This window comes from Rhinatrema bivittatum, chromosome 3 (assembly GCF_901001135.1).
Source record: "Rhinatrema bivittatum chromosome 3, aRhiBiv1.1, whole genome shotgun sequence".
NCBI classification, from domain to species: Eukaryota; Metazoa; Chordata; class Amphibia; order Gymnophiona; family Rhinatrematidae; genus Rhinatrema; species Rhinatrema bivittatum.
The window spans coordinates 450,587,557-450,614,509 of NC_042617.1; the positions used below are offsets into that span (position 1 = coordinate 450,587,557).

The window sequence follows — 26,953 nt, forward strand, 5'->3', positions numbered from 1 at the left end:
GATTGACCAAATGTGAGTGCTTGCCCCTGCTGCTTTTAAGGAGTCACCCATGCATAATTCAGCAGCTTCATGTGTAGTCAGGGAAATACACAATTAAGGCTTTTGATAGGCTGCAGCTTCGTGCGCTTTTTAGAGTTTTTTGTGTTTTCTCCAGGTTCAGAGATAGGCCAGCATGACAACTGCTAGTTGTTCACATCTGACAGTGAACTGATAAGCCATGGTCTGGGATTGGTCCCAGGGTCATAAAGAGGCCACTAGTGTTCTGCTGCACATATTCGCATAGCACTAATTATCCTTACATTTTCTCTTGCCATCATAGGGTGCCATCCAGGCTGATAGATGCCCATAAATCTGTCGAGCTGGTCACGTACACAGCAAGTGCAAAAGTCTCTCATCTCTGTATTTGGCTGCAGATAGCCATACAGGCCAATGTCCATTTTTTCTGAAGTCAGAGAGTCCATCTTAGCTCCTTGTCCTATTAGCAAGAATTAGGATTGCCCTACATTATCTTAGGACTAAATTTAGCTAGATCAACCAACACTGACTAAATTCTACTAGCAGTACAATAGAAATATTAGGGACTAAAAATAAACACTGTGGCAAAACAGTTTTGAGAAGCACCTTTAAGGCATCTGAGGTGAAGCCAGGCAGTTTCACATAGTCAGTTTAGCATCTTTATGTCCTGTATTGGGCATCAAAGGCGTGACACAAAAGCCAGGCTTTTATTTGCTTCCTGAAATGGAAGTGGTCACATATTTATTAGAACTCTTCTGTGAGAGACTTCTAGAGGGCAGGTACTGCTCCTGTGAAGGATCAATTGCACGTGTTTGTTCTTTTGATTTCTTTTGACAATGGAATTGACATTGAGGATCTTAGTGGTCTGGACAGCGTGTATAGTATAAAGATAGTCTTTAGTTAGAAGGTTCAAGATGTTCAGAAAGTCAATTTTGCCTTGATCCAAGATAAAACCTTTTTGTAGACATCTAAACCTTCGGTTCTTGAGTTTTCCTAAATTATCTGGGTCTTGGGCAGAGACATATTAAAAAGGTATTTCATTGATGTCTTGGGAATGCCAGAAGGGAGTTGTTCTATTAGTAAAGCTTTCTTTTTTTTTCTTCTGGAAGAAGAGGTAGAGTTTCCTCCGGGCTCCCCTGTTCAGGACGGTGGATTAGATGTATCGGCTTTAATTGAGAGTTCATCTTTAGAAGGAGAAGAAAGAGGGACCCTTGTGGCTACCCTTTGGGCTTGAACAGGATTTAAATATTGTTAGATTTGGTGGCTCATGGGATGCCTCATTCAGTCCCAATGGCACCAGCAACTTACTGCGGCCAATGCTGCTGAGTGCAGGACTAGATACTGCCATGCTGTTGCTCCTCTAGTTCTCCTTAGACACACGCACCCCCGATGCTCGCCCTCTTGAAGGGCTCATGGCAAGAACTCAACCACAGCACCTCCAATGACATCACTGGGCCTCCACCTTAAAAGACTCCTCCTGAGGAGCATCTGACACCTCAGCAATAGGTCTCCTGCTATGCCTAGTGCTTCAGTGCAGGTTGCTTCGTTCCTATGTTTCTGTTTGGGTTCCTGTCTTGTCTTCACTTTCCTGTCTTATTCCTGAGTTCCTGTCTGCCTTGCCTTGCCCTTACCTAGCCCCTCCTCCTGATCTGCCTTGCCCAGCTGTGCCCTAGCCTTTGTCTAGGTCTTTATCTTGTTTCTCTGTCTTATTCTCTGGCTTGCCTTCCTGGATTCTGACCTCTGTTTGAACCTTGACCTTTCTTTGACTGCTGCCTGGATCTCACTAAGCCTTGCCTGCTGCCTGCCCCAAACTCCAGCCTGTCTTCAGTCTGCCTTCAGACTCTTATCTGCCTGACTGCCCCAGGGACTCACCTAAATCTTGTTTGCCACCAGATCCCAAGGGCTCGACCTGCGGGAGAGGCAGCTGGTATAGGTAAAGCTCCAGTTATCCTGCCGCAGGATATATCTGCCAGCTGTTGGCATGGGCCTTGCGGCCTTGTCCGCTAGGTGGTGCCAATCACACCACAGAACTAAGGGTCCACTGATACTGAGCTAATAACAAATAAGATATTGAAAGTTTATTTTCATAAAGTGTTCTGTCCCCAGCAGTGGGTACATGTTTGTGTCTGTATATACTGTGCTTAGTGTTGAAACACCTTTTTTGTAACCCACGATAAAAACCTGTGAGCCTTGCCTTTAAGGGAGCTTGCCCTTAAGAGAAGTTCCCTTCATCCTTTGCTTCTCCCACTTGGGAAGGGTCTATATGCCCTCACAATCTAACTTGAGTCTTCTTAAGTGCATTATTGGCTCAAGGGACTGCCCTTCATGTCCCCCCCCCCCCCCCCGTGTCACATGGATCCTAGGCTCGCTACCATTGGATCTTGCCCTCTAGCCCCAGCTTATGGGGACGTTTCCTATAATCACTCTCCAAGACTGTTAGTCAGTCTCAGCCATGCTGCCTCAAAGCTGGAGGTGCTTGCAACCTGTGATGCAATCAGCTTTTTAACATTCCTTCTTATCGCTTTAATTCTAAAGATTAAATCAGCTTCAAAACCCCTTTGTCTTCTCACCCTGCATCCCAAGAAACTCCGTTCTCCTTTCTCCTGCCTATTTCCATCTACAAAGGTCTTTGCCTGGGGCTATACGCTTGGAAGCAACAATTGTAAGTAATGGAAAATTATCTGTACAATAAATAATTTCAAACTTAAGAGATCTTTGTCCGAAGACTGATTGGGAAGGAAAGTTAGCTGTCTGGATGAGGGAAACTCTGACGTTTTCTATTGAGCAGGCACATAAAGCTCAAACATTTTTTGGGAAGAAAATTTGGATCTATCCAGTTGTTGCAAAATCCACCCAGGAGAGAAGAAAATTTCTTGCCATGCATCAAATAACTTTGGCTGTTGGAGCCACTGTTTTGCTCAGGTACCCTTGCAAATGTATTATAAAATATGCTGGCTCTAGATATCAATTTTTCTCCCCTGAGCAGTTATGGTTTTTTTCCTTCATCAAAAGATTGTCACCAATACTCAGGCTGTTTAATGTTGGTGCTCTAGAGACACATTAGGCTTTTTCTTATATTTTTTTGCTCTCTTAGTCTTTATTTTTTCCACCCCCCTTTCTTAAATTGTGGGCTACTGGGAATTAAGTATTATATACTGTTCTAATTGGAATTATAAAATATTCCATGTTTCTTTACAAGTTAATTCTTGTTTGTAAATCAGGAAATTTAAAATAAATTTAAGAAAGAGAATAAAGAGATAGTCTTTCATTCACGTAGTTAAGCCAGACTCCTTTTAGATCTTTGATCAGTATCAGCATTCTGAATTTCATTCTAAACGGTACTGGTAAGCAGTGTAATTTGTATAGGATGGGTGTGATATGGTTGCACAATTTGCATCCCTCTATTAGTCATTCTGCAGAGTTTTATATTATCTGGAGGTTGTGAAATGCCTAGACCCTTGTATAGTGCATTGAAATAATTAAACCATGTGGTTATTATGGCATGAATAACTAGATTTGTCTTCATGATGAAAGGGCTAAGTCTTCTTAAGTTTTGTAATAGAAAGTGACAGAATTTTGGGACTTCTAATGATGCAAGTGAGCTAAGAGTTTGCATTGGAGAGAGATTCATAGAGGTTGCTATTCATCTGCATTATTTGGGGCCAGTGAAAGTATTCCAGGTAACTTATCGCAAGGATTGACAGCTATTTTCCTAAAGAAGAGCAGTGGAACAATTTCCTTGATCACATTTATGACATCACAAATGCTAAGGCCTGCTAGAGATGAGCGTAAACATTCAAAGATCAAGATGGCAGCTGAAACAGCAAGTGTGTTGTGTGGCATGAAAGATGAGATGATAAAAGAGATCTCTAAGAACACGTCCACTGCTTGGAGAACTGGCTGAGCAGGTTTAAAATGTCGATGGATAAAATAAGAGAAGAGTTCAACAATATAAGCTGCCCAAATGTCTGATTTAGATCATTGTGTAACTGCATAGGAAATTATGAAGGGAAACATTGAAATACAAATTGAAGCATTGTGCAAAAAAAAAAAAAAATGCAGTGCCAATGGAAAGGATTGAAGACCAAGAGAACTGCAGAAGAAGGAGCATTTCTATTATTGGTCTTCCCGAACTGATGAAAGATGTTGATTTTCTTCAATGGGTGCAAATTGGTTACTTGAGCATTTAGGCCCATCTTTGAGATAGAGCCAGTAGTAGTAGAATGAGCACACAGGATTGGGCCTTACAAAGAAAATTCTAAATGGCTGAGGCCAGTCATTGCCTGGATTTTGAGCTAGGCAGAAAGGTAAAAATTTGGAAAGGAGATCTCCAATACAAAGGAGTGAAAATTTTGCTATTTATTGACTATTCTATTAAAGTGTCCAAGAAGCAAAAGGCACTCAATACTACTTATAAGGACATAAGAAATTGCCATGCTGCCCAGCATCCTATTTCCAACAGAGGCCAAACCAGGCCACAAGAACCTGGCAATTACTTGCACTGAACTGCATCAGAGAAACATTACATTTATCTTGATCCCAGCAAAACTAAATTACTTATGATGAGAAAATGCTGTTACAGTCAAAGGAACAAATTCATAACTTTCTGAAGCAATTGCCATAGTCATTTTTAAGTGGAGCAGTAGCATTTAGAGCTCTACCCAATGTTCTCTTACATTAAACTGCTGTGGTAAAGCCAACATATTTAAGCAACTAAAGGTAGTGCTCAGGTATATGAAGTGGTCTGGATGTTTAAAATTATGACATCAAATCAGAAGACTTCTGCTTTGGGATTCTTATTCGCAAGTTATTTTGACTCTGCATTTTTGTGTCAAGATGTGAGCAATACCATAAGGAAACTGTTAGTTTTGTTTGTGAAATCATTAGATAAAACAGCCAGAATATAATTTCAGCATTTTTGGTCATATGACTGTTCTAGAATTTAATAGATTTGGTTTACTTTTTTATTTTGATCATAATGGTGTCTTCTAGTATGTTCTGGAAAAGCCAATGTTGCTGTGCCACAATGAGATAAAGCAAACAATATTGGTAATATATACAATAAAAAGTCAGATTAAATTAGATTTAGCCAAAGCAGGAGACCAGGAACAGTGCTGGAGCCAGGTGAGCTGTCCTAGAATTTTATGTGTAACTGGACTTTAGTAGTGCTTGGCTTAATTATCCCTTAGGGGTAGATTTTTAAAAACGGCGCGTTCGCGTACTTTAGTAGATACGCGTGTAGCCGCGCGTATCTGCTAAAATCCAGGATCGGCGCGCGCAAGGCTGCCGATTTTGGGCAGCCGGCGCGCGCCGAGCCGCGCAGCCTGCCTCCGTTCCCTCCGAGGCAGCTCCGAAATCGGAGCGGCCTCGGAGGGAACTCTCTTTCGCCCTCCCCTCACCTTCCCCTCCCTTCCGCTACCTAACCCCCCCCCCCCGGGCCCTATCTAAACCCCCCCCCCTACCTTTGACCGGGGATTTACGCCTCCCGGAGGGAGAAGTAAATCCCCGCGTGCCAGCGGGCTGCTAGCGCGCCGAGACGCGACCCGGGGGTGGTTCCGGAGGGCACGGCCACGCCCCCAGACCGCCCCAGGCCGAAACCATGCCCCCGGCCCTGAAACGCTGCGTCCCGCCCCCAAAACGCCGCTTCGATCGGCCCTGCCCCCGACACGCCCCCGACACGCCCCCGACAAAAAACCCCGGGACTTACGCGCGTCCCGGGGCTCTGCGCGCGCCAGCAGGCCTATGGAAAATAGGCGCGCCGGCGCGCAAGGCCCTGCTCTCGTAAATCTGGGCGGATTTACGCGAGCAGGGCTTTTAAAATCCGCCCCTTAATGTGCAACTGATTATACCACACCCAGAAAGTCTAGTAGTTAGAGTCCTATGTTCTCGCAAAATATTATTGTAAACCTCTTCCCTACTGTGGGAGGGGCCCCAAACATAACTCCACTTCTCAGCTGCGTGTTTAGGGACAGGCACATGTAGTGCACCCACACAACTAAAGGGTCTCCCAGGGATGGGGAAGAGAGGTTGGAGCAGAGAATAGATCAATAAATGATAACATAAAACCCACCTTATGTAGCCACAGCAAGTATTGCATATAAAATCAGTGCATGCACAAGTTACACAGTGCATTTAGATTCTTATACTCTATAGCAAACACAGACAAATGGCATTATAATAAAAAAAGAAAGATTTTAACATGGAAAAGTGGGGAAAATCAGGTTGTAAGATATAAAAGAAAAATCACTAGCCATTCTCTGTATCTCAGTTCAGTTAATTTGCAAAATACTTCAAACTCCTACCTAAATTTTGGCCAGAATAACAATATAAGTTCTCAGTTAAGTCTCACGTGAGTTCTGTTTTCCTTTTCTTTAGGCAAGCTGATCCACTTTGTGCTTGATGCAGATTCTTGAAATCCTGAGCTCAGTTCAACTGCAGTGTCCACTTGCTTCAGGAGATTGGAAGTCCCGATTCTCACAAAAAAAAAAAAAAATTCCCTCTACTCTATATGAAATTGTGACAAATTTTCTGAATTTCCCTGCAATTAAGTCAGCATGATACTGGGTAATCACGTGATGCTCTGAAGGGTGAGGATGTGTCTCTCCCTTCTCCGTTCCCCACCATCCCCCACCATTTCCCCCCTCAGTCGCTTAATACGGGACCCCCCACCTAGTTTGTGGTCACTAAACTCCCCCGATTCTGTGGCAGACGCAGCAGGTCCGAAATTGTGGTATGGTGGCACGCTTGGCAAAACGTGACAAAGAAAAGGACAAGGTTCGGCCCCCGGAGCCACAGCCAGAGGACGATTTGGGATCTCCCGACTCCCCGTCGGTCGCGGCTCTCACTGATATTAAGGTGGCAGTGCGGGAAGCGCTTCAGCCAGAGCTGCAAAGCATTTCCACAAAATTAGATGAACTGACCACCTCTATTACAAGCTTTGAGATGCGGGTGGGGGAAGTGGAGCAGCATATTTCGGAACTCCAAGATGGCTACCGCGACCACAAGGCCGAGCTCCAGGCTCTCAAGCTTACGTTGGCCAAATATGCTGATCGTATAGATGATCTGGAGAACTGTTCGAGCTGCTCAAACCTCTGCTTCATGGGATTGCCAGAGACCCTGGGAGAGAGAGACCTGGCAGCCTTTTTGGAGACATAGCTCACGAGTGAGCTGAAGTTGTCAGCTGAGCATGGCCCGCTGCGAATCGAGTGCGCACATTGTCTGGGGCCTAGATGAGAGGATTCTGACCGCCCGAGAGTGCTGATAGCAAAACTTTTAAATTTTACCCATAAAAGTGATATTCTGCGGGCAACTCAGGCGGGTAAATCTCTCCTTTATGAAAACCGAAAGGTCCTTATTTTTCAAGATTTTTTGGCCTCGCTAAGTGCCCAACGTAAAGCCCTAGCCCCGTTCTGCACGCAACTTTACGCTAGGGGACTAAAGGCTACGATTATTTATCCGGCCCGCTTGCGCGTTTCTACAAAAAATGGGGTCCGCTGGCTCGCCACACCGGCAGAAGCTAAAGCATTCCTGAGCCTGGAAGAGGCCCAGCAGGCAGCATTGCCCAGGAATACCTCCTCTTGATCATTTGCGGCCTGACATATACACTGCAGCATTGCTCAAGAAGCCGGGGGCAGAAATTTTTTGTCAGGCTGTCTGGCTTGTTTGATATAATGCTAGTCTGCTTCACTGAGTACAACTACTGGACCCGGGAAAAGCTTATCCGCCGCGATGCCAGGAACTAGTGAGTGGTTTGAACTCTGTATTACCTGCATTAAGAGTTGAACTTTCTGGGGGGCTTTTTTCTCCAGGACAGTTACAGGCATCTGAGTTCCTGACTTAGAGCTGACTTTTGTTGCTATTGTTAGCATTCTATCTGGGGGGGGACAACACACAAATGTAATCTCTTAGCCTGTTTTTTTGTGGTGGGCTCAGATGGGAGGGGGGGAGATTGGGTGGGGAACGGAATGCATGCGGGTGATCTCCACTAATTGAGGGATTGGATGCAGACGGTTATTGGGATAGCGGGAAGAAGGGGAGGGGGGAGTGTGAGGGAAGGGAAGGGAAGGGAGGGATCATATTTCGAGGGGTTTGGGATATTCAGTGGGGAAGTCATCTGATCTTATATATAGAAACATAGAAACATAGAAATGACGGCAGAAGAAGACCAAATGGCCCATCCAGTCTGCCCAGCAAGCTTCACACATTTTTTCTCATACTTATCTGTTTCTCTTAGCTCTTGGTTCTATTTCCCTTCCACCCCCACCTTTAATCTAGAGAGCAGTGATGGAGCTGCATCCAAGTGAAATATCTAGCTTGATTAGTTAGGGGTAGTAGCCGCCGCAATAAGCAAGCTACACCCATGCTTATTTGTTTTACCCAGACTATGTTACACAGCCCTTATCGGTTGTTTTTCTTCTCCCCTGCCAATAAGCAAGCTTCTCCCCTGCCAATAAGCAAGCTACACCCATGCTTATTTGTTTTACCCAGACTATGTTATACAGTCCTTATTGGTTGTTTTTCTTCTCCCCTGCCGTTGAAGCAGGGAGCTATGCTGGATATGCGTGAAGTATCAGTTTTCTTTTTTTCTCCCCTGCCGCTGAAGCAGAGAGCTATGCTGGATATGCGTGAAGTATCAGTCTTCTCCCATGCTGTTGAAGCAGAGAGCCATGCTGGATATGCATCGAAAGTGAAGTATCAGGCACATTTGGTTTGGGGTAGTAACCGCCGTAACAAGCCAGCTACTCCCCGCTTTGTGAGTGCGAACCCTCTTTTCTTCTCCCCTGCCGTTGAAGCAGAGAGCTCTGCTGGATGTGTGAAGTATCAGTTTTTCTTCTCCCCTGCCGTTGAAGCAGAAAACTATGCTATATATGCATTGAAAGTGAAGTATCAGGCTTATTTGATTTGGGGTAGTAACCGCCGTAACAAGCCAGCTACTCCCCTCTTTGTGAGTGTGAATCCTTTTTTCCACATTTCCTCTTGCTGTTGAAGCTTAGAGCGATGTTGGAGTCACAGTAAGCATGTGTATGTTTATTTAATAAGGGTATTGTCTCCAGGCAGTAGCCATCATTCTGGCGAGTCACCCACTCTTCATTGGCGGCCTCTTGACTTTATGGATCCAGAGTGTTTATCCCTCGCCCCTTTGAAGTCCTTCACAGTTCTGGTCTTCACCACATCCTCCGGAAGGGCATTCCAGGCATCCACCACCCTCTCCGTGAAGAAATACTTCCTGACATTGGTTCTGAATCTTCCTCCCTGGAGCTTCAAATCGTGACCCCTGGTTCTGCTGATTTTTTTCCTACGGAAAAGGTTTGTCGTCTTTGGATCATTAACACCTTTCAAGTATCTGAAAGTCTGTATCATATCACCTCTGCTCCTCCTTTCCTCCAGGGTGTACATATTTAGATTCTTCAATCTCTCCTCGTACGTCATCCGATGAAGATCCTCCACCTTCCTGGTCGCCCTTCTCTGTACCGCCTCCATCTTGTCTTTGTCTTTTTGAAGATACGGTCTCCAGAACTGAACACAGTACTCCAGGTGAGGCCTCACCAAGGACCTGTACAAGGGAATAATCACTTCCCTTTTCTTACTCGATATTCCTCTCTCTATGCAGCCCAGCATTCTTCTGGCTTTAGCTATCGCCTTGTCACATTGTTTCGCCGACTTCAGATCATTAGACACTATCACCCCAAGGTCCCTCTCCTGCTCTGTGCACATCAGCCTTTCCCCCCCCATCGAATACAGTTCATTCGGATTTCCACTCCCCATATGCATGACTTTGCACTTCTTGGCATTGAATCTCAGCTGCCATATCTTCGACCACTCTTCCAGTTTCCTTAGATCTCGTCTCATTCTCTCCACTCCTTCCGGCGTGTCCACTCTGTTGCAGATCTTAGTGTCATCCGCAAAAAGACAAACCTTACCTTCTATCCCGTCCGCAATGTCGCTCACAAAGATATTGAACAGGACCGGTCCCAACACCGATCCTTGCGGTACACCACTTAAAACCGCTCTCTCTTCAGAGAAGGTTCCATTTACCATCACACATTGTCTTCTGTCCGTCAACCAATTTGCAATCCAATTATGGTTTGTTGGGAAGCTTGTTCACTAGAGCACTCAGGTAATCGTTTATTCTGGATGTGGGGTGCACTGTTGGAGGTGGGGGTCTTGGCTGGGGAGACCCTCACTTTGCTAAATATTCTTCTTTTTGTTATAAACTATGTCACCACTGTTTTAAATGGCTAGCAGTGATATTAAGATTTTTTCCTGGAATATCTGTGGTATTAACTCCCCTATCAAACGCACTAAAATCTTAACGACTCTGCAGAGGAAATCAGCGGATTTAGTTTTCTTACCAGAAACACATCTAAGCGATGTGGAGCACACTAAACTGTGTAGAAGCTGGGTAGGAGCAGTCCACTTTGTTTCCACTACTACCAGATCTACTGGGGTTGCGATTTTGGTTGGGAAACATGTCCCTTTTAAGGTTATAACTGAAATCAAAGACCTCTGAGGCAGATATTTAATCTTGGTCACTGAAATTCACCATTGCATATATGTTCTATGTAATTTATATGCCCCCAACAGTCCCAGTCTGGACTTCTTCAGGGCAATCCACACTCAATTACTTCCTTATGCAGATCATGCAATAATCGTGGGGGGAGATTTTAATTCAGTCCGGGAGCCTCAGCTAGACAAATCCACATCCAAGGTGGGTGGCTCCACCACGGACAATGGTATTCTTTTTCTGGAACGATCGTTGCACTTGATGGATACATGGCGAATGCTGCATCCCCTGGAAAGGGATTTTACCCATGTCTCCCAGGTACACCCTACCCAGTCCAGACTGGACTATATACTTATTAGTGATCATATTTTCTCTAAAGTGCAAGAGGCTCGCATAGATGACCTGATAATTTCTGATCATTCCCCAATGTGGATCTCGTTACTTGGCTCTCATTCCTTACTGCAGACATTTCTTTGGAAATTCCCATATTACCTGGCCGATGATATCCACTTTACCGATTTTCTTCGTGAAAAGTGGAAGGACTATCAGCAACTAAATAGAGAGCACTTGAATGACCCCATTCTTTTTTGGTACACAGCGAAGGCAGTTCTGAGGTGGGATATTATTGCATATACGGTGCATCGACGGAAAATGCTAGACAAACAACTTTTGTCTCTGAGCACCCAATTACAGGCAGCAAAACATTCTTTGACCAACGTGCATACACATCCTAATAAAAACCGATTTCTCACCTTGCAAAATTCCATTAACACCCTGTTATACCAACGGGCGAAAAAAGTTTAATTTATTATCAATATAAGCTATTTCAATTTGGCAATAAATCTGGCAGACTGATGTCTCACTTGATAAGAACTCAACGGAGCTCCTGTTATATATAGGCCATCCAACACCCTTCTGGGCGAATGGCATTTGACACCCCGACCATCCTGAAAATATTTCATGCTTATTACTCCGACCTTTATAGGTCTTAATCCTGGGACCCCATGGCCTGAACCCGATTCCTCTCCTCACTTGAGTTGCCTCGCTTAACTTCGGCACAACAGCACTACTTAAATCAACCTATTTTGGAAGAGGAAGTTAGGCAAATTATTAAGCAGGCTAAGAATTTTAAGGCTTCAGGACCCGATGGCTAGACAGCAGAATTCTATAAGCCACTGTCAGATTTATTAGTTTCTCCCCTTATGTAAACCTTTAACACCCTCATTTCCACGGGCTCATATCCTCCTCATACCAATACCGCACACATCACTCTCATACCCAAACTGGGGAAGGATCACTTAGCTACCAAGGCTTATCGACCCATCTCTTTATTAAATCAAGATAAAAAATTCCTGGCTAAAATTCTAGCAGACCGATTGGCGTCTATAATCCCCTCCCTAATTGACCCATGTCAGGTAGGCTTTGTGCAGAAACGATACGGGTTCACTAACATCAGAAAGGTACTGTCAGCTATAGCCCTTTGTACGCAGGTGGGTGAGCTGTATCTTGCGGTAAGCTTTGACGCTGAAAAAGCGTTTGATAGAGTTGAGTGGGATTATCTCTTTCAGATTCTCCTGCATATGGGGTTTGTGTGGCCTTTTGTGGTCGCGGTCAACCTCTTATGTCACTGTCCAACGGCAGTGATTCTAGCTAATGGGTCGCGATCCGAAAATTTCCCAATTAATAGGGGTACCAGACAGGGCTGCACCTTGTCCCCATTATTATCCTCCAACTTGAACTCCTACTACGCATGATCTAGCAGGTTTGTGCTGTGCGGGGAGTTTGATTTGCTACCGAAACATTTAAGTACGCTGCCTTTGCAGATGTTTCTAACCCATCCCACAACCTCCCTCCCGGCTCTTTTACAGATATTCAAAGATTTCTGACTTTTTTCTGGCCTTAAGCTTAACGCTGACAAGTTGGAGGCATTAGTTTTCCCTCAGTCTGGGAAAACTGGGAAGGTCCTTTCCTCTCCTGTGGGCACAAGAGAAGTTAAAATATTTGGGGGTTTGGCTGTCTACCCACTTGTCTCAACTCTACTCCTTAAATATATCCCGTTTACTTACAGACACCCAGGAGAGATTGCGGACTTGGCAGTCCCTCCCTTTGTCCTTAGGAAGTCGCATTAACCTGTTTAAAATGGTACTCCTCCCCCGGAGGCTCTACTTATTCCAGAATCTACCTCTGATATTAAAGCATAGTGACCTGGTGAATTTGGAAAAGGGAATACAGGCTTTCATCTGGCGTGGTGGGAAGCCACGGATCTCTCTTAGTTATTTGAAACTACAGTGGACGAGGGGAGGCCTGGGGATCCCTGATATGGGGCTTTATAATTTGGCCAGTAATCTAAGACTAGTTTGTGATTGGGTGCTGGGAAATGCTGCTTACATGAACCTTATGGTGGAGCGCGCTCTTATTGCCCCTTTAGACTTGCTCTATGTACTTCAAGCTCCCAATGGGGTCCTGCCTTTTTGAGCTCCGTTGACTGTCTTAATTGCTCCAATTCGACATGCCTGGCTGCTGCTTACTAAATTGCTGTCCTTGCCTTTGCTGTGTGCCTACTTATTGCCGCTTCGGGATAATGCGGGGTTCTTGCCGGGGTGACAGTCGGCGGATTTCTGACGTTGGGATATTCTGGGGTTTGTGCAATTGGAACATGTTTTGGATGGTGCAGGCCAATTACTACCTCTACTGGAACTGCACATGCTGTATGGTCTGAGTGGTTTACAGGTCTTTCCATACCTGCAGCTTTGTCATTATGTTACCTCCTTACCCCAATCTTCTTTGCAACCCGCTGTATTTCAAGCCTTAGAAAAATTCCTATCGCTAAACAATCAACAAGCACCCTCGCTTTCCTACTATTACAAGCAACTGAGGCTGCAGAGGAAGATGGATCCCAGTTTGCAGCTAGCTGAGCATTGGATTGCAGAAGGAATATTTACTACACCATGATTCTATCTAGCTTTTACTTATTACCCACAGTGTCAACCAATATGTATTTCCGTGAAATGCAATACAAGTTCTTATGGAGGGCATTCATTTCCACCCCGCTAGACCCTTATGTTCAATCTTTGCCGCATAAATCCAGGAGCTTGATTCTGAACAATTGATGGACTACATCCAGATCTATTCTAAGTAATAGAGTATGTCTCTATCCTATTGTAATGATTATGGTGACTTCATCCTTTCTTTTAATGCGGGGGGGGGGGGGGGACAAAAACGGGGGGGGGAAGAAAACAGGGGGTTAGCAAGGGAGAGAATTTGATATGGAGGGGGAGGATCAGGGGAGGAAGGGGGTCCGAGTAGATTGGGGAACACTCTGTGGGAGATAAATGGATTGATCTGCTGTTGTTTTGTTGACTTTTATATATTATTCTGTGTGGATGCATAAGGATACCTATCTCCATACAGCAGTTATATGTCTTTTGTTACTAAAACAATAAAAGTGGTTAATAAAAAAAAAAAAAAGTCAGCATAATACTGAATGTATGCAGATACTATTCTAAATATTGTTGTTATAGCTATAAATGAAACAAAAGGTCAGAAAATTCTTGAAACTCACACTCTCTTCCCTCGCTACAAAATAAAAAAAATCACAGCTTTCTCAGCACTGCTATATAATTACTATTTACAGACTATGGATAGAAGGAATGCTCCCCTCTGTCTGCAGCTGCCCTTTCCATTGTGGTAGCAGCCATGTTGCTGGGGGAGGAACCTCACCTCATTGCTATGTCTTTCTGTCCTTTTCTCGCTCTGCCTGTCTGACTGTACACAAAAGACAACCTTTTCTTTATACCTAATTTAAAAAGTTAATTAGCAATAGATCCCTTGCTCCTCATTGGCTCTGGTCCAGGATTACATCCCAAGTTCTGATTCCAAGAACTGTCATAGGTCCATTGAACTCAAAATGATCCTTCTGCCAAAATATCCATTTAATCCCAGCAAATGTAGCCAGGTCCACTTGGTGTCACTGAAGTTCAAGGGAAATACCACAGGCTTCCAGCCATGTCACCACGCCCCCGCCCCCCCTCTCGTAGTAGAGTCAGAGGGGACTTCTGTAGGCTTCAAAGGAAAGCATTTGCATGGCTGCTCTCTGTCTGACCAACAAGGTTTTGCCATGTAATTCACAAGTCACCATTTGCTTTTATCCCTGGCATTGATTACTTCAAATAGAGAGTGAACTGGGGTTCTCCTCTTTACAATTTAATTCACCTTTGCTAGTCAGAGCAAGAGCAATATCTTAAGCTTCTGATTTACATTATATTACCACAACACACAAGACATATAGGGGTGGATTTTCATACTCCGCGAATAGGCCTACTTTTGTTTGCGCTCCAGGCGCAAACAAAAGTACGCTGGATTTTAGTAGATACGTGCGGAGCCGCGCGTATCTGCTAAAAACCTGGATCGGCGCGCGCAAGGCTATCGATCTTGTATAGCCGGCGCGCGCCGAGCCGCACAGCCTACCCCCGTTCCCTCCGAGGCCGCTCCGATTTCGGAGCGGCCTCGGAGGGAACTTCCTTTTGCCCTCCCCTCACCTTCCCCTCCCTTCCCCTACCTAACCCACCCACCCGGCCCTGTCTAAGCCCCCACCTTACCTTTGTCGCGGGGATTTACGCCTCCCTCTGGGAGGCGTAAATCCCCGCGCGCCAGCGGGCCTCTTGCGCACCGGGCCGCGACCTGGGGGCGGGTACGGAGGGCGCGGCCACGCCCCTGGACCGCCCCAGGCCGTAGCCACACCCCCGTACCCGCCCCCAAAATGCTGCCGACACGCCCCAAAAACGCCGCGATGACCGGGACCGCCCCCGACACGCCCCCCTCGGAGAACCCCGGGACTTACGCGAGTCCCGGGGCTCTGCGCGCGCCGGTAGGCCTATGTAAAATAGGCGCACCGGCGCACAGGGCCCTGCTCGCGTAAATCCGGGCGGATTTACGCGAGCAGGGCTCTTAAAATCCGCCCCATAGTAAGAACCTGCATACATAAGATTACTATCTACTGGAGAATTTGGTTTTTGTTATATTCAGCCACATACAAGACAGAAGTAGGAGAATTAATCAATATCTATTAGAAAACAATAATCCTGCCCACCAAAAGAACAGAACAGATTATACAGTAGAGATATAAAGCAAACAATATTGGGAATACACTCAATAAAAAGTTAGATAAATTAGATTTAGCCAAAGCAGGAGACCAGGAGCAGAGCTGGAACCAGGTAAGCTGTCATGGCTATTGATGCTGCAAAAGGGATTTCTACCAAGTGTTGAATCAAGGGGAACAAAAAGTTATGCAATCAAAGCTTTCTGATTTGGCATATTTCTATAATTGTTTTCATAATTTACGTGTAACGCATAATATATAGATCAGTGAAACTACCTCCTAGTTTATTGCATTTTAAATTTGTATTTTTTAGACAGCAGAATATGAAACATGTTTAATGGTGTTGTGGCATTCGAGCTGTCAAGGACTTGAATTCAGCCAGAGAAATCACACTCAGACTCTGCTGTAACTTCAATGTATTTATTTACAGTGCCACAGAAACAAAGTCAGAATGGCAAACACAAATGCAAACACTTAAGATTTTTATCTGGTCTCAGCAACTCAAAGTAACTAGGCACTTCCCAGAAGTCTGCCCATCTTCACAGTATCTCTCAGGCACTTTCCAAAAGTCTGCCTACCCTCTCCCAGAGAGATCTGGAGCTCCTACTCTCAGATTCATGGGGGCCCATCCTTTCCCCGCTGGCTCAACAACTTAACCTCCCACCCAGCAGGGTTCCACCCATAGACATTCTCCCTCTAGGGGATTTAAAGGGGACAAGGCTCCTGGTCTGGTCCTACAAATGCTCACAAGGGGACAATAGGGGTGCTAATTCACAGCCGTGAAGACTTTTACAAGGCACTTTGATTTTAACTTCTAAGCAGACTTCCCCTTGATTGATCTGAAGGCTCTAATTTATTTTAAAAATTCTGTACAGAGAATTTTTCCCAACATCTGAATGAGCTCTTACACATCTGTTCGTAAATTTGTATTTACTTTTGTATGGCAGTCAACAGATACAATACTCTGACCATTGTATTTGAATTCTACCCACTTTAAAAGTTGACCACTTCGAAAATTAATTTTTTAAACCCCACTCTATTATATGTTTGTGTTTTTCATTCTCAAAATCTAGCACCAGATCAAATACAATGAAGAAAATAAAATCAAAGAATCAAGGGGTGAGACTTGCTAAGTTTGTTATAATAAATTCAGTCTAAAAATATATCATGTAGTTAAATCCTATAACAAGAGCAACAGAATACAATATTTGGGAATTAGTCTGTCTTCACATCCAATATGAAGGATATCCTGAGGCAAGACAGGAGGACTTATATTCATAAGTTCCATCTTCTCCGCCAGAGGATATGGAAGATAAAGATAAACATTCAAATACTTCAAAAATACATAAAAATGCTCAAGAGGCTTAGGACAATAGTTTTGAGTTACATGGAATACAAACATTCTAAATAGTTTTGGTGATAAAGGAAGTTCTAGAGTGGGGTTGGGGGGGTCATAGTATGAAGCTGGAAGGAGGACTCAGAGGCAGAGGACAGCCTCCCTGTGGAGGTTATGGAAACAGACAGTAACTTTCAAACGGGTGCGTGGGCACGTGTGCGCGCGTTCGTCAGCCTGCACCCAGAGATATGCAGGCATTTTATAACATGTGTATGTATGCATGCATGCATGTTAAAAAAACAGCTTGGCCGCGTGCACAAGTGGGCGCGCACCTGCTTCTACCGCAGAAGTGGGGAAATTTTTAAAAAGACGCGCGCTGATGCAATAGCCTGTTTTACCAGTTCCTCCAGTCCTTCAACCCCCCATGGTTTGGTAACCTGTATACCTCCCAGTTACCCTGACCCTTAATCCCCTTTAGATATGGTTCGTTTTTTGTTTGTTTTTTTTAACGTTCAGGCCATCCATAGCAGAAGTAAAGTTATGCGACAGGGGACCTCAGTATGTGTTAGATCGCGTAAGTATTTACATGCAAATTTCTGATTCAAGTTCCGAAACATCCATGTACTGACCCTTGCCCTGCCCACACCCCTTTCTGAGAAGCACGTACTCGCGTATCTGCTCAGCACACGGGAGCCCAACATATTCGCATATCTCGTAATTAATGCGCATGTTGGGCTTTTAAAAGTCATCTGAAAGAGTGTGTATTAGAATTTAAGAAAACATGGGACAAGCAGAGGGTCCTTAGCTGTAAGGGTAAAACCAGAACCCAAGTAGAATTGGCTGTCTATCAGGACATCATATTCTGTTTCTATTTACTGTGATTGCTACTTTACAGAAATTTCTGTATTTATCTTTCATTAACTTTATGCTTTAAAATTTCATGAAACCACAATTGTGGGTAATATAGAGAATCCAGATTCTTAATTTTATTTTTTTAATTGAAGAGCTTTAGAAAAATCTCATTGTAAATTTATATACATTTTTTAAACTTTTTATTTATGATTTATTATTAACAAGACAAATACATACTTTGTAAGAGAAACAGTAAGGACAATAATAAAAAAAAACCAGGACAACATAAATGTCCTTACATTAGTCCATAAGAAAATAACAGGTAAGGGGGCGGAGGGAAATAAAAGGAGTATAAAAGAAACAAAGTAAAGAAATGTGTTAGCAAGAGGGAAAAAAAAAGAGTCTGTAATTAAATTAAATTAAATACAATTCAAGGTTATTAAGACAACAGGGGAACTGGAAAACATGTTACAATTCTCCTTGCATCTAATAAGGATTTAAGCTGTTCAGGAAAAAGAAAACAAAAAGAGCAGATTGAAATTTAACAAAACATTTGCATAGCTATCTGAAGGTAAATGTAGCTCCCAAATCGAAAGTATTTTTCCAAAAGGCCAAAAAACCCCATCTCTTTTCCTGGATAACTCTAGAAATGTCAGGAAAAATTCTTACAATCTGACCATAAAAAGGAAAATTCAGATTTTTAAAATAAGACATCACAAAGCTAACGTCAGATTCTGAAACAAAAGAAATTAAGAGGGTTGCTCTTTCAACAGTTTCTGGGCCTAATGTCTCAAGAAAGTCAGTTAAATTAGCCAAGGCCGAAGTTAATTGAGCCACTTGCCCAGAAGAATAAGCTGAGGTTGGCAAAAAGGAAATTTTACTTGTTGAAGGAAACTTTTCAGATGAAATTTTTAAGACCTCAGCAAAATATCTTAAAGTCACCAATGGCACTTCCCCAATAACCTTAGGAAAATTTAACAAACTAAGGCCTGGATTTATCAAAATGCGATAAGTATCGCATGCGATAGCAAAAGGGGTGAGTTTGTTGTATTCAACCACTGGTGGATCAGAGAGAGAGAGAGAGAGAGAGAGAGTGAGAGAGAGAGAGAGAGAGAGTGAGAGCACCTAGCCATAGTGTCCTCTCCCTAGATAGGCATTTGTATCCCTATGGTAGGCCCACCTAGTAACTCGAGGTGAGGTTTAGGTATTAGTGTAGGGGGTTAGGGGCCACTTTGACAATCAATGTGAGACATACGAACAGAACAGTGGTCTCTTGTGAAGATTTGATGGCCTTCGGAGTGAGGAAACTCACTCCAAGATGAGATTTGGGCAATGTTCTCTCAACCTAGCTTGATGGACACTCTACCTGGGTAACATCAAGCTAGGTGGAGAGAACATTGCCCAAATCTCATCTTGGAGTGAGTTTTCATAGGGATACAAATGCCTAATCTAGGGAAAGGACACTATGGCTAGGCTCTCTCTCTCTCTCTCTCCCCCTTCCCCTCCCCAGGAGCTTGAAATCTACTCAAACAAGCCTTTCTGGAGACATCGCACAATGCGATAAAACCTTACCGCCCGGTAATGCAAGCTATCGTACAGTTTAACGCTATTCAAAAAGGTGTAGTTAAAATCGGCGTTAAGTCTGTGCGATAGCATTTCACAGACTGGCAAACCCGGCCCACTCCCTGCCCCTAATTCCTCCTCTTTTTGAAATCTGCATTGCACCATACGATATGGTGCTATCGCATGCGATAAAGACGTTTTCACATGTGGTAAGGGCCTATCGCATGCGTTAATGGGGCTTTTCGCATGTGATAAGCCCTTAACGCATGTGAAAACGCCTTAGCACATTTTGATAAATGACCCCCTAAGGCATAAATTAATTTTGCTATAATTAGGCTAATTTTCCTGATACCGCATTGCATAGGTATTTTTTCACAACTCAAGTTAAATTTTTCGCACCCGCGTTATTTTCACATCGCAAGCTGAGAAGTCTATCGCAAGCTGCATTACCGACAAGATTTTATCGCAATTGATGATTTGGGCTGCTGGCTAGGGGGAGAGAGAGAGACTCCGTAGAGGCTCACAAGAGTTAACTTTTTATAGCACTTTAAGAGGGGCCACTACTAACTGAGTGAGGTTTGAGGAGTGGATTCTGGGGGGCAGTTTTACTTGCACAGTCATACGTACGAACAAAACAGTTACCATTAGTGAAGGTTTAATGTGATTTGGAGGGATGAAAGGTAAAAGAAGAATAGATTTGAACACTTTACTCTCTGCCTACCTTGATTACAGCTAGGTGGAGAGAGCATCAAGCTAGGAAGAGAGAACATTTTACAAATCTACTTTTCTTTTACCTTTCATCACTCCAAATCACATTAAATCTTCACTGGTGGTAACTGTTCTGTTCGTACGTATGAATGTGCATGTAAAATTGTGCCCCAGAACCCACCCCACCACACAAACCTTACCCAGAGTTCATAATGCCTCCTCTTACAGTGGTATAAAAAGTTTAAATACAAGTGAGCCTCCACAGAGGCTCTCTCTCTTCTCCCAAACCGGGATTTGCGATAAATCCCATAATGCACAGTTATCACAGGCATAACGCACAGAAAAAAAGTGTAGTTATTTCCGGGGTTAAATCCTGTGATAATGTGCATTACATTATCGCACGCAACGTTAACCAACCCTCATTTCCATTTACTTCACCCAAACTCCTCCCTCAACTACTAATTTTAAATTTGCATATGCATTTCGCGATGTGATATTTACCGCATATGTTACGCAGTTATCACGGGTGTTAGGATATTATCACATGTATTAGGGCCCTAACGCATTTTGATAAATGAACATGTGTGAAAAATTTTGAAGAGTCTTCAGTCTTCGCAACAGGAGAGCTCTGTGCTGGATCAAGGTGGTTTGAACTGCTTGAATCTTGTTCACCTCTTGATGTAACCCAGTTAGTCTATTGCCGTGTTCCTGAAGCAAAGAATCATAGCTAGAGACCTGAGGATCCAGTCTACCAAGGACAGTCTAATTTAGTAACAGTCATCACCAGACCTTGTTAAAGTGCTCCATAAGCTTCCACAAGGCATCTAATGTGACCACCACAGGCTTCTCACATCTGGCTGGTAACTCACCCAGTTCAGCTACAGCAGATGAATCAGTCCCGCAGATCAGCCCAGGAACAGCACCAACTTGAGAGTCCTGTGATAGAAAATCGACTCTCCTTAAATAGCGATAGAACAGGAGATATTAACAGCCAAGGAAACCACTTCAGGCAGAGACACGGCTAGCTCCTTTGTCCCTGCCCACATCAAAGCAGCAGTGACTTCATCAACTTGCACAGATATCATATCATAGAGGGAGCTAGATCTCTGTAGTGAAGGGGAATCACTCACAGGGACTGAGGGAAACCTCCTCCCCTGGCTGGCCAGTTGCTCCCTTGTTGGAACCAATAATGAGGAGCATGATCCTGGATAAAATAGACTCCGGAGACATGGAGGACCTGATGGTCAACTGACTAAGTAAGTTTATGGGCTCAGCGGGGAGAACCTGTATCTTTCCCTTCCCCTTAGGCAGCATGAGTACAAACAAGGAAATAAAACCAACAAGAAGGTATCTTCTGTCTAGTCTCTCACAGCCACCTTGTTTCCATATACCTTTTGATAAAGTCTAACCTCCTACTCGCAGAAAACTAAAATTTGGCCCTGTTGAGATGCATTGTTGCTTTAATGAATAAAGTCTAGTAAATTTAATTTGCAATCATATTTGCTAATATAACTTACTTTTAAATATGTTGAAGGTATGGACTTCCTGTGAATTTCCAGACTATGCTCTTACAGCCCAATAAAAAGTCTACTAAACGTTTAAGAGATGTTCTAAATGCCATATTTAAACACCTCGATGAAGCAGCAGCAGCAAATATAATGGATGTAAGTATTCGCACCATTACAGTTTGAAATTGTTATATTTTATGCACCATCCAGTTTTGATTGGTAAGAAACTCCAGCACTAGTATTTATTAAAAATGGACTCCTTGTGGACTAACCTGACATCAAGTTTGTTTTTTTACATTAGGTTTTATAGAATAAAACCTGATGCAGGGGCGGATTGGCCTATCGGGGGATCGGGCATCCCCCGGTGGGCTGGTCACGCTAGTCATGTGGTCTGCTGAGCGCGGCCGTGACAGAGCCACGCTTGGCAGTCCACGTGGTATCTCCTGGGCTGCGAATCCCCGGGCCGGTCTTCATCGGGAATCCGCCGCTGCACTGATGCCATTGATTATGGCACACTTCCTTTTTAAGGGTCAGAAATGTAAAATATTTAATTAACATCTTCAAAATGAAAATGCAATTTAATAATCATTTGGGCCTTTTAGAGAAAAGGAGCATATTGCTTTGACCTGTCTTGTTCATTTAAAATATAAAAGAAAGGGATCTGGCAAGTAATTCAAAACAAATACAAATGTGTGCCTGACTAAAAGAAAAGTACAATAGATAATTTTTCAGTGTCTTTCTCTCCCATGCACCCCTAAGCAGATTCTTTGATTTATAGACCCTTATCCCAGACAAGAGACATTTTCATGCCAAAAATCAGTGATTTATCTAAAACAATAGAGCGGCCCAGTCCTTATCAATAGATTAATTATTGTTCCTTTGCAGGTCATTGCCAAATTAACAGTAAATACACTACATAAATCCAGAAAACTTTAATTTATACATCCCTTTTCCCTTAATCAACCTAAATTATCTAAGAATGCAACAACATTAAGATGCAGACAGCAATCAGCAGAGAGATGGGGGCCTTCCAGTCTTTTGTACTGAGTACCAAATATATGATTATCCACCAGTTGGTGAGAGTTTGTACTTCTTCGCCACATGCAAAGAGCTCCTGGCTCTCAGAGAACGAGTCTGATTGCTGGAGGCTAGAGTGGAAGGACCTAGAGGAGCCTAGGCAGACAGAGGTATATAAAGAAGACCTTCAGGCACATAGTTGCCAAGTCCCAACTCCAGTCTGGCAGCCCATATGCTGCCTTAGAGGAACAAAGTCACTTGGATGGAGATCACCACCTTGGTGTAGCAGGAAGCAATCCTGCAGCTGGGTCATTCCATATCAAGTGGACCAGGGGTCCATGCGCAACCTCCTCCAAATCAAACAAAAGTTTGCATGGATGTTCTTGGGTCTCAAACAAAACTGTACTAAATTTTCACCTGGATCTCCATTGATTGGAGAACTAGGGGCAGTTGAATGGCGGTCACCTCTGAGTATCATGCTCCGTGCAACCTAAAATGGCCCCTGAGGTGTTGTCTAGGTGCTGCAGCCAGACAACACCTCTCAGGAGCTAGAAATTTTGTGGATAAGTGCAACCCATGGTGGTATGTCCCAGTGCAAAGTTTGGAACATAACATGAGCTTGCCTCCCTTATTATAGGCCAGCAAGTATGTGAAAAATGTTACAAATAATTTTAGGCCTATTTTGACTCCTCATTGCTCCCGATGTATATGCCAATTCAGGCCATAACTGGATCAGTAGTCATGGCTCATGACATACCTAGAATTTTCACTATGAGGCTTTGTAGCCAATTGGAAGTAAAGATATAGTTACATAAAGACATGTCACCTTTTTATCCAAATTTTCGCCATTTTTTGGGTGCAAATATCTCTACTGTCTAGTTTTTAATTTTTCTTTCTAATGTCATTTGATAGAACACCTTTTTTTTGTTACAAAGGTCACCTTGTTTCATCTTGGACCCAGCCTTGCTTTGGTCAGAATTACAGTCCCAAAGACAAACATTATTTGCATGCTTGAATGCACTGTGTTAAAAAGAGCCATCCTATCAATGTGTGACAAAGTGCCTTGTGAATAAATGTACTGCCTGCCTGATAAGTTGTTTATAGGTGCATCAAGGGTAGCAATAATATGCTTTTCTGGAACCCAATAGGTGTCTCTACGGGGTGGCCAGTAAAATGACCACATGTATATCCAATCCACCAAGAATAATCATAGATGCAAGCTACATACTGACCAGGTTGGAAGCTGGATACTTGAAGGGCAGGAAAATATTCACGTTCATGTTCTAGAACACTTGCCAGGTTCATGTTCTGACTTTGATGACTAATTTATGAAAATATGTCTAAATAAATGTGTCAAAAGCTAAAAGTGTGGAAAGCATAGCAAAACTGAGCTGCATTGTAAACTTTCACATCTCTAGTTCATTTGCATGTTTCACATTTGGGTACCAAAGATGGTTCTTTTTAACATAGTGCATTCAAGCATACAAATGATGCTTGTCTTTGGGACTGTAATTCTGACCAAAGCAAGGCTGGGTCCAAGATGAATAAATGTAGCAATAAAGGTACTCTATCAAATGACAATAGAAAGAAAAAAATTAAAAACTACATATTTGCACCCCAAAATGGTAAAAATTTGCATAAAAAGGCGACATCTCATTATGTAACTATATCTTTGCTTCTAGTTGACTGCAAAGCTTCCTAGTGAAAATCCTAGATGTATGGCATAGGCCATGATTACTGAACTCGTTATGGCCTGAATCAATGTATACATCAGGAGCAATGAGGAGTCAAAATAGACCATTTCTTTTGTAAAGTTTTTCACGTATTTTGCTGGCCCTCCACCAAACCACTTCAAATGCTCCAGAACGCGGCTGCGAGAATCCTCACAAACACCAACAGAAGAGAGCATATTACACCCATTCTCAAAGATCTGCATTGGCTCCCTATAAGCTTTAGAGTCATGCACAAAGCCCTTACTATCATTCACAAAACCATTCACCACCAAATCCACATAGATTTGCAACTCCCACTCAGGCTCCACACTTCCACCAGACCTATCAGGGACGTTTACAAAGGATCCCTACACGCCACCCCCGCTAAATCCACTCATCTAACAAGCACTAGAGAACGGGCCTTCTCAACAGCGGGACCTAGCATATGGAATGCCATCCCACCAGATCTCAGACAGGAACCTTGCTTGCGGACATTAAAAAAAAAACTTAAGACCTGGCTGTTTCGCCAAGCCTTCCCGTAACTAATCCGATACCAGCTAGGTTACTGAATAGGTCACAGATACCAGTCATGTAACTAGACAATCCTCAGCAAAGTCTCTGTTACCGTACTGTTATTGTTACTGAGTTACTCTGTTACTCTTTCCGCCTCTAGTGCATTCCTGTCCTCAACCCATTTCCCCTGATTCATTGTAACTTTCCTGCAACTTGTTTATGTTAAGGTTAAAGTTCTTATCACACTGTTCTTTGTAAACCGATTTGATATGATATTTTTCATGAAGGTCGGTATAAAAAAAGTTTAAATAAATAAATAAATGTTAGGCTCCAAACTTTGCACAGGAACTTAGCACTAGAGGTTGCGCTAACTTAGCTCTTTGCATAGATATTAGTGCAAATTGCGATAAACTGTCTATTAGCATAAAGCACGCCCCTTTTGCTATCGCATGCGATTGCATTTTGATAAGTCCAGTCCTTAGGTAGAAAGTTGAAATCCAGAACCTCCAGGATAGCATTATCTGGAATGCTACTTGTTCCCCACACAGGTAAAACTCCAGAGTCTCAATGCATGGATAAGGTGATGGTGCAGGGAGAGGGCTTTACTTTCATTAGGAACTGGGCAACATTTTGGGGAATGGGGAGCCTGTTGCAAAGGATAGGCTCCACCATAACCAAGGTGGAACCAGACAGCAGGCATTAACCTTAAAAAAAAAAGATAAAACAGCTTTTAAATTAGAACATGGGGGAAAACACAGTCACTCAGCAGCAGATGGTTCAGAGGGAGGTATCTTCAAAGGATACTAAAACAACAGAGGAAGTTAGGGTATCCCAGAGGTTCCAATAAAAGCAAAAATAGCCCATGTGCTTACTAGTAAAAAAAAAAAACACCTCAGAAGATTCCAAATTATCCCTGTTAACTGCTAGGAAAGTTGTATGTACACATAAGAAAAGTACCTTGAAATGTCAGTATGCTAATACCAGAGGTTTAAAAAGTAAGATGGGAGAGTTAGAATGTATAGCACTTAATGAAGATTTAGACATAATTGGCATCTCAGAGACCTGGTGGAAGGAGGACATTTAAAAGGGACAATGTTATACTAGGGTATAAATTATATCACAATGACAGGGTGTACCAGCTTGGTGGGGGTGAGGCATTTTGTCAGGGATGGCATAGAATCCAACAGGATAAATATCCTGCAGGAGACTAAATGTGCAGTAGAATCTTTATGGGTGGAAATTCCATGTGTGATAGAGAAGAATATAGTGGTGGGGGTATACTGCCATCTGCCTGACCAAAATGAACAGACAGACTCTGAAATGCTAACAGAAATTAGGGAAGCGAAGAAATTTGGCAGCACTGTAATGGAGATTTCAATTACCCCAACATTGACGGGTAAATGTCACATCAAGACATGTTAGGGATAAAGTTTATAAATTAAATAAATGGCTACTTTACGGGGTAGCTGGTCCAGGAACTGATGAGACGCAAAGCCATTTTAGATCCCATTCTTAGTAGAATGCAGGATTTTGTGCGAGAGGTAACAGTAGTGGGACCGCTCAGCAAAAGTGATCATAATGCGATCAAATTTGACTTAATGACTGGAGGGAAGACATTAATTAAATCTACTGCTTTAGCTTTTAACTTTCAAAAAGGAGACTTTGATAAAATCTGGAAAATAGAAAAATACTAAAAGGTGCAGCTACACAGATCAAGAGTTTACATTAGGCCTGGACATTGTTTAAAAAATATCATCTTGAACATTTTTTGAAAATACCAGATGTATTCCATGCATTAAAAAAAGGTGGAAGGAAGACCAAATGACTTCTGGCATATTTAAAATGTGAGGTGAAAGAGTCTATTTTAAATTACCAGAACTTTTCAAAAATAAAAAAAGGGTCCATATGAAGAAAATAGGAAAAAGAATTAGCATTGGCAAACTAGATGTAAAACACTGATAAGGCAGGCAAAAATGGAATTTGAAGAAAAGCTGGCCAAAGTGATAGAAACTCATAATAAAGTTTTAAAATATATCTGAAGCAAGAAACCTATGAGGGAGTCAGTTGGACCGTTAGATGATCGAGGGAGTTAAAGGAGCACTTATGGAAGTTAAGGCCATAGCAGAA

At 43.1% G+C, this 26,953-nt stretch overlaps 1 protein-coding gene across 1 annotated transcript in view; it reads left to right on the forward strand.

The window, feature by feature from the left end:
* Nucleotides 1-26,953, forward strand: part of ATP6V1C2 (ATPase H+ transporting V1 subunit C2) — a 177,813-nt gene that overhangs the window by 133,617 nt on the left and 17,243 nt on the right. The window contains exon 12 of the mRNA XM_029595892.1: nucleotides 21,611-21,740. Within this exon, the coding sequence (XP_029451752.1) occupies nucleotides 21,611-21,740 (130 nt within the window). The remainder of the gene's footprint in view (nucleotides 1-21,610; nucleotides 21,741-26,953) is intronic.